At 38.1% G+C, this 19,458-nt stretch overlaps 1 protein-coding gene across 3 annotated transcripts in view; it reads left to right on the top strand.

The window, feature by feature from the left end:
• Positions 1 to 393: 393 nt before the first annotated feature.
• Positions 394 to 19,458, top strand: part of LOC124115242 (cyclic AMP-responsive element-binding protein 3-like protein 1) — a 35,320-nt gene continuing 16,255 nt past the window's right edge. For all 3 annotated transcript variants that reach the window (XM_046476160.2, XM_046476159.2, XM_046476158.2), the window contains exon 1: positions 394 to 800. In XM_046476160.2, the coding sequence (XP_046332116.2) occupies positions 702 to 800 (99 nt within the window). In that variant the 5' untranslated portion in view covers positions 394 to 701. The remainder of the gene's footprint in view (positions 801 to 19,458) is intronic.

The raw sequence follows: 19,458 nt of genomic DNA, 5'->3' as shown, positions 1-19,458 counted from the left end.
AAGCCACGATCTTACAGGAAAGCGACAACTGTGAATAAGATCATTCCACTCTTGAAAGAACAGCAGTGGGGCAGTGAACAAGTTAACTTTCGGAAACACTCTCTCAACAAAGTGTGCAGCGCGTCCTTATCTGAGCAGGGGGCGCCTGGGCTCTGACCGCAAAGTGAACATGTGGTTCTCCAAACCAAAACACTGAACATGTGATTGTGGAGTAGAAATACTATTGTTACTAAATATAGCCCTGTTATGTCATGTGACCGGGTTTATTTGAATAGGTTTCCCGCGATCCCGCTCTCTGATTGGCTGAAATATGTTGAATACTAACGTGTCTTACGGGTCTTGGTAGCTTGATATGCATATGCATTAGCTCTGTTATTTACGGAAACTCCACAGTTAAATTAAATTACAGCTAGCTCGTAGTACTGTTTGTTCAGAGCTATATCCACAGAATCATGCATAAACCACCGGTTGGTGAAGTCTGATCAATGCGGCCACAGGTTGTCGGGCTCAGCCAATAACTGGTGTTTCGGCGACAGTCTGCCTCCGCGGATGTATATTCTCAAGTGTGTGCTTCGGTTCTGCCTTTCAATTCGCCCAGCGAGCACGAGAGAGGACGGTGGAATTTTGTTTGAGAGGGTTTTGCCGGCACCGACTATCCCTTGAGGCTCCAAGACCAGTGGTCACCTCAGGGACTTCCGACCATGGACGTTCTCTACGGAACTGATCACAAACTTGGCGATATGGAGGATTCGGACATGACAGATTTTCTTGACAGCGATATGTTCAACACCCATTCTATGGTAAGCTATGATGAAATCGGGCATGGGTTTATGAGACACTTCCATATGTTTTCTTCAAACGTCGTTTTGGGGGGTAAATTTGGCACCGAAACACTCCAGAATCGCCCAGGTGGTATTCTTGTACATTACGGGTATTAGTTTATGTCAGTAGTTTTGTGTTGTTTGAAACGAGAAATTGTGTTGAAAACATGGGCCATGTGATAGCTCGACGACAAGCCAGTGCGAGTTGGGGAACGCCCATGTGTTTACAAAGCGGCTTGCATGCATGACCGTCTTCCTATTGTATTGGACGTGATTCCAAAGGGGTTGTCATCCCCCTTTCATCAATGGGGTTTACATACCCCGTCTTTCACGCAGGGCGTTGTCCCTCATATATAAATGCATATCTAAAAAAGCAACCCACAGATTTCTCCGGTCACGCAATTGAGTACTTTGAGTGTGAAAGCACCCGTCTATCATAAATAGACCCATACAAACTCGCTTCGATAAGAAGTCTATTATAAGAGTAATCGAAAATGATGCCGCTCATTATGTGCAATTTGAAAAATGAGCAATTGATCACATGTCATATCACGCTGGTTTTATGTTGAATTAAATGTAACTGTATGTGTAATAAATTCTGGGATAATTATCCGAAGGTATTTTGATTGATATGTGACACGGAAAATAATGATAGTTTTCAGCGAATGATATAAAATAATGATTAATGTAATAAACTTTCCCTAGTTTTCATCTCAGGGTCGGAATAATTGATTATAAACACAGTCTTCACCATGTTCACAACGGTGTTGTTGTTTTTTTAGCTACAGTTGGCAATATTGTAAATAATTCATCACTTTCCATTGTGTCCCACTTACTCCCATGTGCTGTAATTAACATGCAGACTTTCTAATTGTTTTGTTAATTACTAGAGCAGACAAATAATAGAGGATGTAAAGAGTTGATCAAACAAACACACCACTGACTTCTGGGTGTTATTTTAAAACACCAGTAATACTTTTTTGTTAATGCAACAATATGTTTAACTATACTATAGAATATACAGCTTCATAAGAATAGGATGTGGGACTTTTTTGGTTCAATTTTGTTATGTTATAATATGAACTGGGAAAGGTTTCAGTTGAGGAAGACTGTTTACAAGTTACAACAAGTTCCTGATCAGGGAATTAGATGTAGGAAGCATCTCCACACTGTCGTGGAGTTTAACCCTGTAATCAGTGTCATCTTGTTATCACCGGGGTCACAACTACAGCAGTGTCTGACCAACTGATAGTTAGCAAGATTAACTCCATAACACTATTGTATTGAGGGGACTTAACATAGGGTTGGCAATACAAGTACCAGACTTTGAAACCCAGAGCAGTATAAACTTTGAACTTGTTGCAATAACTGTTGTGAATGGAAAGTTTGTGGTGATCTAATCTGGAGTCTTATCATAAGTCCATGTCAACACCTCCCACCCACAACCCCTCTTTCAAATACACCTTCCCCCCCATTTGAAATTTCTTAATTTGTCATTTCCAGTAAGGTAAGTTGTAAGGTGTATATTATCTACACAGTAAGTGAAAATAAAGTTTTCAAAACATACTATAAATGTCATGGAGTGTTTGTAGAACCAATAAAAACATCAACACGTTAATCTAACCTTACACAAACAAGTTGTTGTCAAGCTTGACCCACTGAAAGTTAAGTACTGCTAGACAATCACTGTTGTTAATAGACATGGAAACAGTAAATTGTCTCATACCTATCTATATTGTAACATACAATAATGTTTATCTTTTCATTGTCCACTGTTATCAGCTCTGAAGTGTAACAGTTGGCCTGGAGGCTATAATGTCGTAACACATGGGTGGAGACTGTCCTTAATACCTGACCCCTCAGGGTGGAGTGGTGATTGATCCTTTTGTGTGTATCCTTACTGTCTATCTTGCCAGAATGGTATGGTGCCTTTAAAGCTATTGTTTAGTGATTATATGCAATTTATGGCTGGAATGTAACAGCCTCTATAGACTGTCCACTGTTAATTACCTGTCTGCAGTGACCATTTCATTGGCTGGACTACTGACCACTGTCATAAAACAATACAGGAATAGGGGATTTATATAAAGGATGCTGCCTGCTTAAGGGACTTTCTTTTAGTGCTGTGGTGGACTGAAAGGTGCAATGGATATCAATATGGATTTTGACAGTGATACAGACTCGATTCACATGGTGGTATGTAGACGTAGAAATAAGCATCTTACGTGAGATGCAAACTGCAATATTTAACAGAATATTGCATTGTGGCTTTTTGAAGTTGGAGAGATTGAAATATTAAATATATTCCATCAACATTTTTGGTCCCTCCTTGAATGGTTTAAGTAGTGCATTTTTTAAATTGGCAAACCTGATTTTTACATTGTTTCACATTTAACATATTGTATGTTTAAATGAAATTCATATTATTTCATATTTGGTGTGCCATGTCAATACATATTAGGTGTTGTTAAAATACCCATATTATCTATCATAACACTGAGAAGAGGGAAAAGCTCTCACAACTCGATGCCTACCATACATAAATATATAGGGACTGGAAAAGTACATTCTATACCTGTGCGACTAAAAAAATATATTCCACAATATTCATAGTCACGACTTCTTTTATCTCATTTTTTTTTAAAACAATTTAACAGAAACGTCAATGGAAGTTTTGTAAATATCACTGATAAAATTTATAAAAACCCAACATTTTAACTAAAGTTAGAGGTAGTTTTCATAAAGAACACTGTGTGGGATAACAGTTTAAATAAATATTCTAGTTTCGATCCAGTGTATTAGACAGCAAGAATACAAATATTGTTGAAATCATTCTGTCGTGTGACTTTAAATATTAACTCACTCACTCACTCACTCATTCTGTCGGTTGTAACTTGTGTAGGGGGTTTAGGCTGCATTGTGTATTGAACACTTCATCGATTTCATCTTACCTGGGACGTCTCTAGCGGAGAGGTCATAAAAAATACAGTGGCATTGTTAATTAGTGGACAGTGCTGAATAGGGATATAGCTGGTGCGTTGAGTATCGACCACGGTTCAGGACATGTGCTGAGAAAGGCTGGCACACCACGCTCTGACATTGTTTACAGTCGTCTCATAAGAATTGGTCCCTTTCATATTTCATAGGAATAGAGACATTGTTTAATGAAAGAATATTTCACTATTCTTGTGTAGTTTACAGCTGCAACTTTGTACTGCTCTGTTTCTTCTATCCAACATTTAGGAAACCAGTGAATGTTTGATAGTAGAGCCTGGATTTTGTAGTTGTAGGTTTAATGTTTGATTATATTGGTATATACTTCTGTGTCTTGGGAATAAAATGCATTTTTTAACAGTTATGCATTACATACTGCCAAATGGATCATATAAAAGGAGTGTTTTATTTATCCAACCCCAAACATGTAGTGTCTCGGTGTGTGGAAGTTCAGAAATCAAGGGGCCCCTAAGTAGACCCTCAGCACAACACTTAGACTTGCTCCAAGGCTGTACTGAAAGAAAAGTCCATGGATGTGTAGTAATTCTATCCTCCTAATAGGCAAGTCTAAATATATGGACAGTAAGGACTCCAGTCTCTTATAGGGAAAACTTGTTTTTATTATTTACATAATCTAGCAATTATGATTTATGATTTAATCTACTAATATTGCCTTAGAGACTTGTGCAAGTCTACACAACACTGGATATACAGTTGTCCAGAGGTCAAGATGTTGGAACTACCCTTCTATCGGAGTTGACAGAAGGGCTTGTCTAGTTCTGGAGAAACCAACAGGTTTCTGTCCAATGTCAAGGCTGTCTCCTTCAGCTGTTTTCACTTTCTCCCATACCATGCCTGTATCCCGGTCTGGCTGCATCGTGACTTGTAAATCTGCTGGCCAAGCAAGTCAGGGAATCGTGGTTTACTAGCTTGGAGACAGTGTCAGGTTACATCTGTTCCCAAATATCTACCAATAAGAATGTCACATTTCAAGATTGCATTATAGGATTGGTTGAAGCTGAACCAACACAGTGTAAAAAGTGGGTAGTATTGGGTGTAGGAATTTTTTTAAGCGTGGGAATAAGCTTGCAAGATTGAATGATGTAATTCTCAAGGCTACAAACTTTGTGATAACAAGGGGTCATCATGGAGCATATATTGACTATTATTACCAGTATTGTGTACATATTTATAACACCCTAGTATTGTGTACATGTTCATAATGCCCTAGTATGAATACATATTCATAACACACTAGTATTGTATTCATATTCAGAACAACATAGTGGTGTATATCATAATGCTCTAGTATTGTAAACAAATTTATTATTCCTAGTGTTGTATATATTGTAGCATTACCCCAAATATCTAGTTATTTTATGAGCTGTGCACTAGTAGGATATAAGGTGTCTTATTACCCCAGTACAGCCCACATCAAAATTTCATAAATGAAATAGATACCTCTTAATGTTATTTCCAAAGTTGCCTGTTTCTAATTATTGGGCTTTTCCCATATTGGGCATTTGTCATCGTATCCATTTCATGTTTTCAATCTCAGCTTCAAATTTCTCAAGTTGAGTGAAAAGTTACTCCTGAGGGGTCTTTGTTGATCCGCTGAGGAAGGCCACAGGTCACAAGGTCAGAGGTCGACAGACATGGTCAGTGCTAGTGTTTGTTGGAATGGCCTCTCTGCAGCTGACACAGATGCTGATAGCTTATCCAGAAAGTCATAAATATAAGAGTTGAATCAATGGAGCCCCAACAGCTGTGAGGATGGTAGAGGTGTGGACATTGTGGTCCAGCCCTCTTATGGGGCACATACTGTTGCAAGAATATCAATGTCAACATACGACATCTTTGGAAAGAATGTTACTCACAGACTGTAGAATTACATTGAATATGTTGTACAAAACACCCTCATAGGCCAGGGTGCAAACATTGTACATGCATTATAAATTTGGCACATGTAGGTTGCAGTACAATCATGATTGAAAGTGGTTGAAATGGCTGATCAAAACATACTGGAATTGCATCAGAAAGAACACCAAGCTTGACAACAATATGTTTCTGCTTGAATGCAAAGGAAAGAAACACCAAGACAGTTGTCATTTTCTTTTTAAACAAGTAAAGAAATACAGTTTGCAGGAATTTTTATGAGCGACAGTCGTCTGGGAACAGAGTTGGAAGTAAGTGCCTGCCCCTAGGCCTGTTGCAGGTAGAGCTCGAGTCAGCCCATAGTTTCACATTTGTATGGGTGCTTATAGCCTGCAGTAAATTAACGTGTGGATTTACTTGTCACAATCAGCTGCAGTTTTTTTAAGTACGGCCTGAATGGTTGAGTCAGGTTCTGCAGCTTCTCAGGTCTGTGGGTCTTGATGGCAGCCTGGCAGTCTTGTAACTTTCAAACACTGCCTGGGAAGCAGTTTTTGTGTTCAGACATTTTACAGTGGTCTTTCTGTTAGGAAAATGGTGGACTATTTGGAACCAACGTATGAAATATGTTTACTCATTTATTCATTTATTATTGACTAGAACAACAGTTTGAGCAGTGTCTTCAGACATCAGTGTAATTCTGGCAAATAAATGTAGTGTGGAGCTAAAAGGAAATAATATACATAATACGAGATTATTCCCTCTCAGAATAATATAGCTGAATAAGATGAATAGTGACTACTGGTTCCTATGTAACAAGGATGAAAATGCCACCAAGGTGTCAAATCAGGAAGCTCAACAGGTTGTCCTGGTTAAATTAATATCAAATAAAAGTTAAATTTAATTCCCAGAATCGGCAACATCTTTAATTTAGAACAGCTGCAAACTTAGACACGATCCCAGCTAACAACCGGGCAGTAATTAGTGCAGGATTTGGTATACTGACCATAGGAACAAACCAGCTGTTGCTTGCCGGAACTACTTTCACTCTGACCTCATGAATATTCATGAGATGGGTCACTCAGCACACAACCTGTTAACAGTTTTCTCCAGAATATTGGTGTTGATATTGCCTTCCAAGACTGCTGGAGGCAACAGACATGCAAAATAAAATCTGTTATCAAGTTGTGTATTTCTTTTAAAAAGTAAGAATGAATTAAAAAAAATTGCGAGTATATTTTTCATGAATGTTTACATTTCTCTGGGTTTGGGGTGGTATGATATGTGACTCAAACTTTGAAATTTTTCTTTTATTAAACGCATGTAAATTACATGTAGTTTAGTGACCTAAGATTTAGAGACCGCTTCTAATGACATTGAGTGCAGAGTCGGATCAAAACATGAACAGTTGTGTTCAATCACGTTTCATGTTAAGTAATAATGCATGTCAAGATGTCATTCACCAATACCTATCAATATAGGAACAATATATATTGGAAAGTCAAATTCTAATTAATCCAAACTTTCATTTTGTTTATTACCTGAAAATCCCATGACAATGTACAGAGATTAGGTGTATTGCTATGCTGTTTAAGAAAATTAACTTGGCATGAACTGATAAGAATGTGATATTTTCCTAACCACTATGGCTGTATTGTATGCACCTGTCAAGATCGTGGTTACAAAGTAGACACTTTATAACTGTTCGATCAATGTTCTAAAATGGGTACGTCTTCTTTAATTTTATCTTCTTCGAGGAGTTGAATGAGATTGTACCTTGAGGGGTGGACCGCTCACTGAGATAACGACTATCTTTGTCCATGCATTTAGCCTAAAGCATTAATAAACCCTGTTTCATTAAGTTTTCACGACAAGTTGTATTTTATTGATCCTCTTGACAAAAAAGTAACATATAAATTGTCAGTTTTGATTTTGATTTTGCGTATGCTTATGATATCTGCTTGATTTACAGATTAAATTAACAGGCTGTAGATATTGAAGTGTTTGTTTTAATGTCGGCAAGGTTGAAGTCTTTATTCTCAAACAACCATCTGAGAAAGTGTTCATTTGTTAAGCCATATTTAAGAAAAATGAAATTGAAATTCAATGTTTCTTATAACGTAAGCTTTAGAATTATACTGTAGTATTATTGAAGCTGTTGATTTTTTATCAAGCAGTTGAATATAAAGTTATGCAGTAAGGTTAGGTTCACCAAGAACTTGGGTTGTTTGAACCACAGCAATTTATGTCTATATACTACTCAGCCTTTAATTGTGAAATTTGTGTAAATAAAGAAATATGAATGTTCCTGAGTAAGGTGGAGTAACATACCCTTTGGTTGTGTAGTTACAGGGTGCACAGTTGGCCGATCTGATTATGCCGATTCAGGTATTTAGCCAAAATCTTGAAGCAAGGGATTCAACCAGTGTTCTATATTGTTTGTTGTAGTTAACATATTTGATTGATATATTTAATTTGTTTTCCTATGGTCAACAAGGGCACCAAGTCAGATCGTCAAAGTGTCATCAGCTTATTTGTGTGATCCAGTGAAGTAAACAAAGACTGTTTGTAGTGAGAGTGATGAAGGCTAGTTATGACCACACTACAAATAATTGGACAACAAGCTGTTTACTGTACATCTGCACCTATATCAGAAGACATTTATATTTATTTGAACAAGCAGTCCTTGTTTGATGGGGAAGTAGCTCTCTTGTTTACAAATCATGAGCTGATTGTTATGTAGTTGCTGAATTAACAAGCCCTTTACTTCGCCTTTTGAACTAGAAGATAAGTAATTTTGGAATAATTCATACCTGGTTTTATTTTTAATATAATGATTGTAATGTGGGTGAGTGAGTATGGTTTTACACCGCTTTTAGCAATATTCCAGCAATATCACGGCGGGTACTCTAGAAATGGGCTTCACACATTGTACCCACGTCAGAAATCAAACCCGGGTCTTCAGCGTGACGAGCAAACGCTTTAACCACTAGGCTACCCAACCGCCCCTGTAATGGGGTATGCAGAGTTTTTAGTTATTGTATGTTGAGATAGATAATGATGTTGAAGAGGAAAAGTCCAACAAATAAACATGTTGATTAAGTGACCTTTTAACTGATTCATTGTTGTTGGGTTGTATGATTGATTAGCATGTCAAATAATGAAATGTTATGAAGACAAGTCGCTTATTTGATGTGTTTGGTAGATATACTGTCATACTACATTCAAGACTAAAAAGTAAAATAAAATATATTCTGTGACCAAGGATATATATATATATATAACATACTGTCCCCATACATGAGGTATGGTATACCACACGCTAGCATGTCATATCCAGATGACATATGATATATTATCCCCATAGAAACATAGTATATTATAGTACATCGTGGGATATATAATATATGAGCTAGGGTATTATATATGACATACTATCGGTTGTTTATCGGTGTCCGACAGCAGATTTGTATGAGAATGATAGAAAGTACTAGCTGACAGAACGAGTTTTGATCACGCAGATCATCAGATAGTTGATGTGTAGAGAGCTGGTCTCATGGCAGGGACATTGTGACAAGCGCATGTATTGGTCTAGTCATTCCTGGGGCATATGTGCATGTGGTATGGGCTGTAGGTTGGCGTGATTGACAGATGACATGGATCACAGCTAGACAGATTAACTGTGTGTTTGTTTCCTCATGATTTATTACACTGTTCTTGTTTCACCTGAAGAAATGTGAGTTAAATGACCTTTGATTTTGATGTCAGGAAATATTGGGTTTGCTTTTACAGTTGTATTCTCTTTCTGTTTGTCATTGTATTAGGCAAAAAAAGAGAAGGCTTGTTCTCAGACACCACCCGCATCTTCATAAGGTCTGCCGCACGTTTTGTTTTTATTTCCATTTTAAAAAAAATACAAAAATCCTAATACTTAAACACAATGCAAAAAAATATATGAAAATGGAAACTAAAACGAAATGAGCAATGAACTTTATGCTGATGTGGGCAGTGCCTGAGAACTAAGACTATTAGCCTTATGGGTGAGCGTTTTTCATATATTTATAGAAAATCTTGCCCAATGAAATACAAAGAATAAGACATTTTAATGCATCTTTGCATTTTGACTGAACATTAAAACTCGGAACTCAAATCTTAGAGTGTGGGATATTAAAATGTTTGGATGGTTTAGACAAGTGCCTTTATAAGCGTTGTTTTTCATGTGGAATGCAAGACACTTGCATTCCACATTTATAACATCAATAATTCCTTTGAATATCCTATCTCTGTTAAATTCCTTATTTAGCTTTCAATACACTATAAAATCTTAAGATTTTTCAACAGACGTTCTCGTTACTGCCAACTATCTAATTAGTTTTAAGGTAAACGCTATCTTAAGTAAACAATACATTTTCTGTATTTATAACATTAATTTTCATTTGTTCATATGACAGACAGTGTAATATATCAAGGGTATAAATCTTCATGTACACCAGTTGGTGAATATGTGCTCAGTTAACAAACCAGCATGTTTGTTATTTATTATATGATTGGACATACGCAGTACCTTACATGTAAACAGGTCAAAGGCTTGTTTATCTGCCTCGATACTCAATCTTATCATGATTAGATGGGTAGTTATCAAGATATGAACTGTGGTCCATCTGTGGAGCCTGCTTGGGCATGACCTGAGAGGACCTGAGGTGGAGGGCCTGAGGTGCAGGGCCTGACCTGAGGCAGGGCAATGAATCAAGACGTGATGCATTTTACCCTTGAGGGGATCAGTCTGATGTCTGGATTAGCGTGAAATATGGATACAGCACAGCAGGCATTGCTCGTAAACATACCGGGGGTTGCTCACACAGAAAGATAATTTTTCAAATATTTTTTATCAATTTTAGTTTATTGTTATCATGATTATAGCGTGAATATAAAGTTGATAGATGCCAAAAGTTATCTTAAGATCATCAGTACCTCCAAAAATAATTTTGCATTTGAAATTGTCTCAAAATAATCTGTGTCTCACAATCATCCTTTTTTTTTTACAAATATTAAATTTGTATAAGTATTATCATTAAACTAGACACAGATTTCATTTGCAAGTGAGTGAATATAGGTTTTATGATGCTTTTAGAAATATTCCAGCAATGTGACGGTTAGGGACACCAGAAATGATCTTCACATTGTATCCATGTGGGGAATTGAACCTGGGTTTTCAGCATGACAACGCTTTAACCACGAGGCTACCCCACTGCTGATTTCCTTTGTGGAAGAGTCTGTTTGAGTGCATGTCACAGTGGGCACAGAAGACGTGAACCATGTAGGCCATCAGCAAGGATGAATCATTGTGACACATAAACCCCACAAGGTGATTTTCTTACAGTTGCCTGTAGATGGAGATATCCAGACACTTAAACTGTGACATCAGGGCTTCTCCATCAGTGCTGCAGAGTAGGAAATTGGTTTGGGTGTCGTTCTGCCAAAATCAACATTCCTTATAAGTACCTCCATTTGCAAAGGAGTGTTTATTTGGATGGGGGATGTAGATGGTTAGTCTTGGAAATGGAAAATTTCAAAATCTCTTTGCTTAATTGTCTTTTAATATATGCAAAGGGATCCCAGAGATTCTTGTCGCTATTTGAAACTTAAAATGGTCCGGATTTGCCAAATGACTTTGCAATGTATTTAAGGGATTGTTTCAGGGTCTGTAGAGCAGACAGGGTCATGGATTGAGGGGTGTAGTAATGGGAGGGAAAGGGATGGTATTCAGAAGTGTTCTGACCAGTGTGTAAGTGAGGCTGACATGGACTGCCAGGTACTCTGGAGTTTGCCCTCCTCTCAGGCCCCATGTTGTGTAACGGCATGACACAGTGCACAGGTCAGGGGTCGAAGATTGCAGCGGGATGTTGTGTCTGCAGTGCCTGCACCAGGTGACCCTTGCAGCGCCACCTACAGGCTTGGAGCAGAACTCAAAACAAAGACTCGGAGGAAGTGTGGGCTGGGGTGGGTAGGGATGGGGGGGTGGGGGGAAGTAGTGAGTAAAGAGAGTAGTTTCCTCTTTTTACTGTAGATTTATGCTCATGTTCACCAGAAATTTATCATACAATGAATATTTTTCCCTTGGTGTTATTACTGTTATTAGTCTGTTACCATGGTTACACTTGTATATAGGTTGGTGCCAAAACACATGTTTATCTTAAGAAAGACACATGTTCTCTCTCTGTATGAATCATTTGGTGTCTCCTGTGGCAATCAGCTGTAGATAGTCATGATAATGACATAAATAGATGGCAGTTGTGGGTTGATAGCAAGAACAGGATGACAATATGCATACTTGAAGGAGGCTATTTTCATTTGTTTATCAGCACATTATCTTTAAGACTATTAAGTTTTACTCAAGTATTTAGTGTTTGGATTAAATAGCATCACTCTCACTCACTCACTCATTCACTCGTATCTACTTGTCTATTCATGACATCTAGGACAGAAACTGATCATATTGTCTGGTTAGATATATCTGATAGATATGTCATACTCAACTGGTTAACAAAGCAAGTTAACACATTCACAGTTGTCATTGTTACAGAGAAATAATTGACGTTGATGAAAACACTTTTCGAGTGAATGAAGGATATGTGTGACTAGAATGTATTGCCATGATTTCTGATTTACTGATTTCCGGTTAAGCTGCTGCTTCTAACATAAATTGCAAGATATTTTGGTCACATGGCAGTGCCCCCTGGTGACGTTATCTCGCACTTAAGACTTAATCGCAGACTCTACAATCCAACTGTCACTGTGCTTCTCCTCTAGGACAGATTTCCTTCTTGTTGAGAATTGTGATAAGTGTCACCACACCGACAGTGTTTGGCTAACCAGCAGTCTGTTTGGTAACAAATTGATCACAAATGCCTTTTACTATCATTAATTTTATAGTTTAAAATCTAAACATGTGAGTCAATATGAGTTTGACAGTTTACAATTGGGGCAGAGTGACCAGTCAGGGTAAAGCGCGCCCCATGATATAGCGCCCTGTTTGTTGTATATTTCCTGGGGTATTGATCTGAGAGTTAGGAATATCACCTCTGAGTGGGGAAACAACTACATTCCAGTGGTGATACGTGATTTTGTGAGATACGAAGAGGTCATTGACGTTGATCGTTCATTGTTCACAATATCAATCACTGCATTGTCGTTGATTATTTACAGTGGAATATTGCTGAGTGTACATTAAACAACAGACAAATATGTCGTATTATTGTTACTTGTGCTGTTACTATATACTCTGACATTGTACTTCATTATTATCGTTACTGTATAATAATGTCATAATGTATAATGTGTTTAGTTTGTTTCTGTTCCCACTCCCTGGTGGGTGTACATGTACATAAAACATTTCTATATATATGAGAACTAGCTATTTGAAGTTGTAAATGCAGATAGTGATTTTCGGCATGAGTTATTGAGTACTGTGTTAATCAGGTACAATAATAGAACATTTGCCAGATAGTTTTGTTTCCCTGTGCAGGATGATCACCCCAGGAATGTGGACGTGCATGCACACACGTACTTTCTCCTTCACCTGGCATGCAGGGAGGGAGCAGGTGTGTTTGTAATGAGTGTTGGCCCTAATCTCATATATTTCAAACTTCCAGAATGGCATGCATCTGAAAAATCTCATACATAATGATTTCTAAATAATTCCAGCAGGGATAAAGGGGTCACGCATAAACGATGGAAATTAGGATTGTTTATGAATATGTGGAAACGCTCATTACTGCTGATGTGCAGTGATGTCACATGCTATTTCAATGAAAACATCCTCTGAGTTGAATAGGATTTACATTGAAGAAATACCCGCATAAGGCTTTGGTGTTCTCTATAGAAACTAGAATGTTGTACAAATAATGAGATACATTGAGAATGTAAGAAAAAACTTGCATTGTGGAGTTCTGATTGAAATAATCCCCAGGCTTGTTTAATGGTAATATTGCTAATTTTATTATTGCCTTTCTTGAAAATGTGTGATGATTTCTGTCTAGAAAATTGTGATTGTTGTAGATGATCTGTAGTCAGTTTTACAATAAGATTATGTTAAGGACATTTATTTTTTTGTATTAAGTCGGGTAGCCTAGTGGTTAAAGTATTATATTGTTTGTTGTGCTGAAGTCCCAGGCTCTCTCTCTCTCTCTCTCTCTCTCTCTCTCTCTCTCTCTCTCTCTCTCTCTCTCTCTCTCTCTCTGTGGATAGTTTACATCTTTTCGGTGATGATAAATTTATGCAACATCAAAGGTGGAGATATAGATATATAGGTATGACGTATGTGAAAACGTGAATATTCGCATAACAGCCCTGTGGAATATGTCTCTTTGTTGCCCTGCAACAGGTGTTGAAGAGTGGGAGGGAATTAAAAGTTGAAGTTCGGAACTGATAGCAGTACCGGTTCATGAATATTCATGAGGCATAATACTAGCATCATTTTTGCTGATTGGGCACTTTGCTATTTGCTGTGTTATAACGTGGCTGTGTGTAGTACACAAGTTTTAATCCACGGGAAGTCATGTTCAAGACCAACAAAACCACAACATGCTTTGAAACATGACTAACAATCATGAATAAAATTCTACATCATTGTAACCATGGTAACATTTGTAAATTGGGAATTAACTATAACACTAAGTGGATGTTGATGCTTCAAAAGATTCTTGGTTACAGACATGTTTGAATTCTTGTTTCAATATATACTACTCAAAAGAAGTTAAAGAACACCCGATTCTTCCACATTACTGTAGTTAATCTGTCTTGGCATGATAGATTGAAGACTGTAATAAGAAAGAAATGGGTGTTCTTTAGCGTCTTTTTGGGTAGAGGCGCCGCTATTAGCTGTGCAGAGCTGCGTCCCTTGGGCACGCCAGAAACCTTTGATTGTGGGTTCAAATCCCGGTTCCCCCCAATTATGTTTCTAGGTTTGTCAGCACCATACCCGTGCTCATGTGTTTCACCGAAGTGGTAAACATCCGAGACCTGCATCACTTCGGGCTTTCCTCCCCCATGAAGCTGACACGCCATGATATAACTGGAATAATGTTAAAAGCGGCGTTAAATCCAACTCACTCACTCACTCACTCACTCACTCTTTTGGATGGTATAGTTTTTGAGGCTTAATTATCATGACTTGTATCTCTATCTGGTGAAAAAGTAAATTAATTCCCTGACCAAAATATGTTGAGGTTTGGACCTCAGCATAAGAGATTGAGAGGAGACAAAGAAGGGCTTAGATCTGACCTCCTGGTGATAACTGCAGATAGGATTACACACAACATGCGGGGCCACACTTGTTGATGGAACCAGCAACACATGTCTTGGACTAGTGGAGATGCTATCTCAGGGTCTTTTACAATGTGTTGAGGGTTTGGAATAAGGATTTCCTTTGTTGTGCTGATTTCATGTTTGTGTTGTCATTGAAGAGTTTTGTTATCAGCCGAACTAGAATTGCTGGCCCTGGAATGGGGTGGGTTTGGATGGGTTTGGATAGGAGGTTGACATGGCAGGATGATAGTTGATGGTGTACCTGATACATCATGACTTGGCACATGGTATATCTTGGCATATGGAATATGATGGTTTATCATTACATTGGTATAGCATGGTATATCATGGAATTATGGAATACAATGTTTTACTATTACATTGGTATATCATGGTTTATGGAATGTGGGACATCATGGAATATATGGCATCTTCTGGTATATACATGGTATAATGGTATATATCATGGTATGATGGTGTGCTGGTATATATCATGGCATTGTGGTATATATCATGGTATGATGGTGTATACATGGTATGCTGGTATATATCATGGTATGATGGTGTGCTGGTATATATCATGGCATGATGGTATATATCATGGTATGCTGGTATATCATGGTATTCACTACTCATGTCTTGGTCTTTCATGTTGATAGTAGGTGTTCTGTGATGGCTAGGCATCCATAATGACAATGACAGATCGTGTTTACACTTGGAACTGGAGCATAAGAATAGCATCTGAGAATTAGTGTCACACCTGGAGTCCATCACTTGTAGTGGATGGCAGGCTTGGTGTATTTAGGTTGTTTACGTTTACTGGGGGAAAAGAGATCATCTATACATGTTGAGTACCCAGGTCAGGTAGACAAGATTCTGGATTGTTTGTTTCTTGTTGTTGAAGCCACATTCGGCAAGCTTCATCATCGGGGTACGATGACATACAATCAACCAAGTGGGTGACACACAATCAACCAAGTGACCGTGTCTGACCACCAAATCTATCAAGTCGCCATGTACAAGAAGCATTGGTTGCTGAGACCTATTCTAACCTGGAGTCCCCATGGACTTGAAATATGGGAGGATGTTAGAGGCGTGGGTTTATTATTGTCCATTGGTTAAAGTTTTTTTTGTTACAACAGGAAGTCAAAAAGACTAAGTGGGTGGCTGGGATAGAAGGGGTACATATAACAAAGATCTTTTCAATTCAAATTGCACAATTGTGTGTGCTTATATTGTCTGTTTGCACAATCAACTGTGGGATGGTCTCTGTGAAAACCCTGACGATATCAAGGATGTATGCAAACATACCCGGGTGTTGAGTTGTGACGAGTATTATGGAGATGAAACCGGGTAGACGGTTGAGGTGCATCCTGGTTTGAACTGTTATCTGTCAGTTTGACCCAGTTTGTGCTTGTTGTTTGGGATTAGGGGAATGTAGGATTCACGATGGCCATCCATCTGTACTTTCACTGACCTGAATTCTGAAGATACCAACCGGCTGATATACTGATTGTAAACATGGACATTGCTTACAGCTTTGCAAAGCATAACACCTTTATTTGAACAAAATAGATCGAAATATAAGTTGTTGTGTGTCACTAAACAATTTCTGTTCATCTTATATGTGCTTATAAAGATGACATTGTTAGAATGTACCTCATTGATGCTTAGTACTGAGTGGCATACTGATTTTTCATGGAATGTCACACAATAAATTACTTAGGTTAACTTATCTTAACCCCATATATACTGAAGTGAGTGAGTGGTTTATTGTGTCGTTCTTTGGAACATTCTAGGAAAATCATGGCGGGCGGTGCAAGAATGGATTTCACACATTGTCCCTTGTGGGGAATTGAAACCAAATCTTTGGCATGGCACTTTTAAATCATTCCAAACAAATGCCTCTATTTGTAAATGTGCCTATATTTATTTCCATGAGTATATGTCTTCATTCCTGGGGATGTTTTAGTGGAAGGGGATATTCTTATGGTCCCCAATTGGTTGAGCTTATGGGAGGGGGTGTAATGAGGGATGGAGTTGGCAGAGGGGGGGGGGGGGGGGGGAGAGGGATGGGGCATAAGGACAATTGATGCTGAAGGCAATGATCACAAGAAGATGAGATAAGACACTTGCTTGAGGTGAGAGTTTAGTGTCTGCAGGCTGAGGTGCCCCGAGATGAGGATACAATAAGGACAGAATATATAATTGTAGGGCTGTTTACAGGTGACATCTTTGATAGGATTGTTTCAACATTGCTCAATATCTGACGTTATTGCAGTCATAGTGTACGATTAATTGTGTAAAAACGTTTCAACTTGAATGCATTGATAGTGGGACCTTTAAATAGCCTAAGATTAACCTGTGGGCCCCAGAAGCTGTTTTTGTGCCTCCCAAATGGACTTGATGAGTGTTTAGATCTGTGCGACTGAGTATAAGTCACACACTGTGAACCCAGGGTCTGTTGACTCTCCGGTTCTTCTTTACTGTAGGTAAACTCCTGTTTACCCAGACTCTTATTTGGGGGGGGGATGAAGGAGGGGGGACGTGACTCTCTATCAACCATACAGTCCATCTACCAGGGTGGGAGTAGGTGGACATTATTTAGATAGGCGGAGTTCAGTGGAAGAGAGTTAATTTATCATGACATGTTAACACTGAAATAAATCATTAATACTAGATACTACCATTGACATATGTCTTAGTTTTACGTGAAGAAATTTGGAATTGATGCAAGGGGTAAATTGGGAATTTTGTGACACATTTAAATATGTAAGGGGAATCCCCCCACCCCCCACCCCCAACCCTCATTTGAGGAGTGAACAATTGACAGGGTTATCTGTACAGGAAGGAGTGTGGTTAGCCTTGCTCCAAGGCTGTACTGAAAGAAAAGTCTGTGGATGTGTAGTAATTCTTTCCTCCTAATAAGCAAGTCTACATATGTGACTCCTATCTCTTATAGGGACAACTTGTTCTTATTATTTACATAATCTAGAAATTATGATTGAAACTACTAATTATTGTCTTAGAGACTTGTGCAAGTCTAGAGTGTGGTGTAAGAGAGGGTATGCATTCATGGTGGGTGGGGACAGGGGTGGGGAGAAGGAATGAGGAAGTAGGGACAACTTATTGAATGACCTGTTAGGACTGTTAGGTTTTTAGAAAAGAAAATCTATGGTTGGCATATTTAGGGTTAAAACCAGACTACATATGCTTGCATATGACTGAGTGTGGGAACTGGGTCAAAAACTTGTTGCTAGGGAGACCCACTTGTTGCTATGCATTTTCATCCACATGACTGAAAACAATGGAACCCTGTAAGGCCCATAATCATCAACACAATAGGATTGTTTTACTGGTGGAAAATTTGGCGTGAATGACATTGTAAAAAATATACACATTTATTGATATAGGCGGGAAAAAACTGTTAGGCAAACAACAGGACATGATTGTTTGTGTTTACTATAGACAAATATATTTCTGCAATGTTAAGTTTGTTGTATTGAACATGACCTCTGGCAAGCTTTAGTAGCATGTGGAACATGTAAGTTCTTTGACTGAGAGTTTATTTGCCACAGCCCCAAGACTGAAAACAAACCCTGATTGTAACTCAAGTCAGCTGTTGGACTGATGCAATCTGGCTGGGCTGCATTGTCAGGTCACATGTACATGATGTAGGGCAGCCTGAACTCTGAAACAGGCAAATGATGTGCGTTATATATTGAAATAGTCAAGTGATATATTCCAGGAACTAGTTATATATTGAAATAGTCAAGTGATATATTCCAGGAACTAGTTATATATTGAAATAGCCAAGTGATATATTCCAGGAACTAGTTATATATTGAAATAGTCAAGTGATGTATTCCACTAACTAGTTACATATTAAAACAGTCAAATGATATGTTCCTGTAACTAGTTATATATTGAAACAAAAACAATTATGCATTCCATTAACTAGTTAAATTTTGGAACAGTCAAATGATATATTCCAGTAACTATATATATATAGATATACAGATATATATAATGTCTGAAATAGAAATTCAGTTTCACTTGGTAAATGTTCTTAAGCCTTAAAAGTGATGAGTACAAGTTTAAAAAGAATGTTTAGTGTGTGTTGAGTTCTAGGGCTAAAGTCATAAACCGTTCACTGTCAGGTGTCAGTAATGGCAGAATGTCAGATCCTGATTGTTCCCCGACTTCCTGATAGATCATGACTAACACCCTCTTTTGTTGTTGAACAACATGACAATGGATGATGACACCGGTATAATATATACACCATATGGAATATGTACATCATATCAACCATGGGAAATAATATTGACATGGGAAATGACATCACAGTCCCTGAATGTCTGATCTAGATGCTTGTTGTGCAGCAAATATACCTACACCTTGCTGACCCAATGATCTCAGGGTAAAACAAAAGTAATCCTACTGTCCTTTGTATGTTGCTAGA

This window comes from Haliotis rufescens, unplaced genomic scaffold, assembly GCF_023055435.1.
Source record: "Haliotis rufescens isolate VD_foot unplaced genomic scaffold, xgHalRufe1.0.p SCAF_26, whole genome shotgun sequence".
NCBI classification, from domain to species: Eukaryota; Metazoa; Mollusca; class Gastropoda; order Lepetellida; family Haliotidae; genus Haliotis; species Haliotis rufescens.
This window is presented reverse-complemented; position numbering and strand designations above follow the sequence as displayed.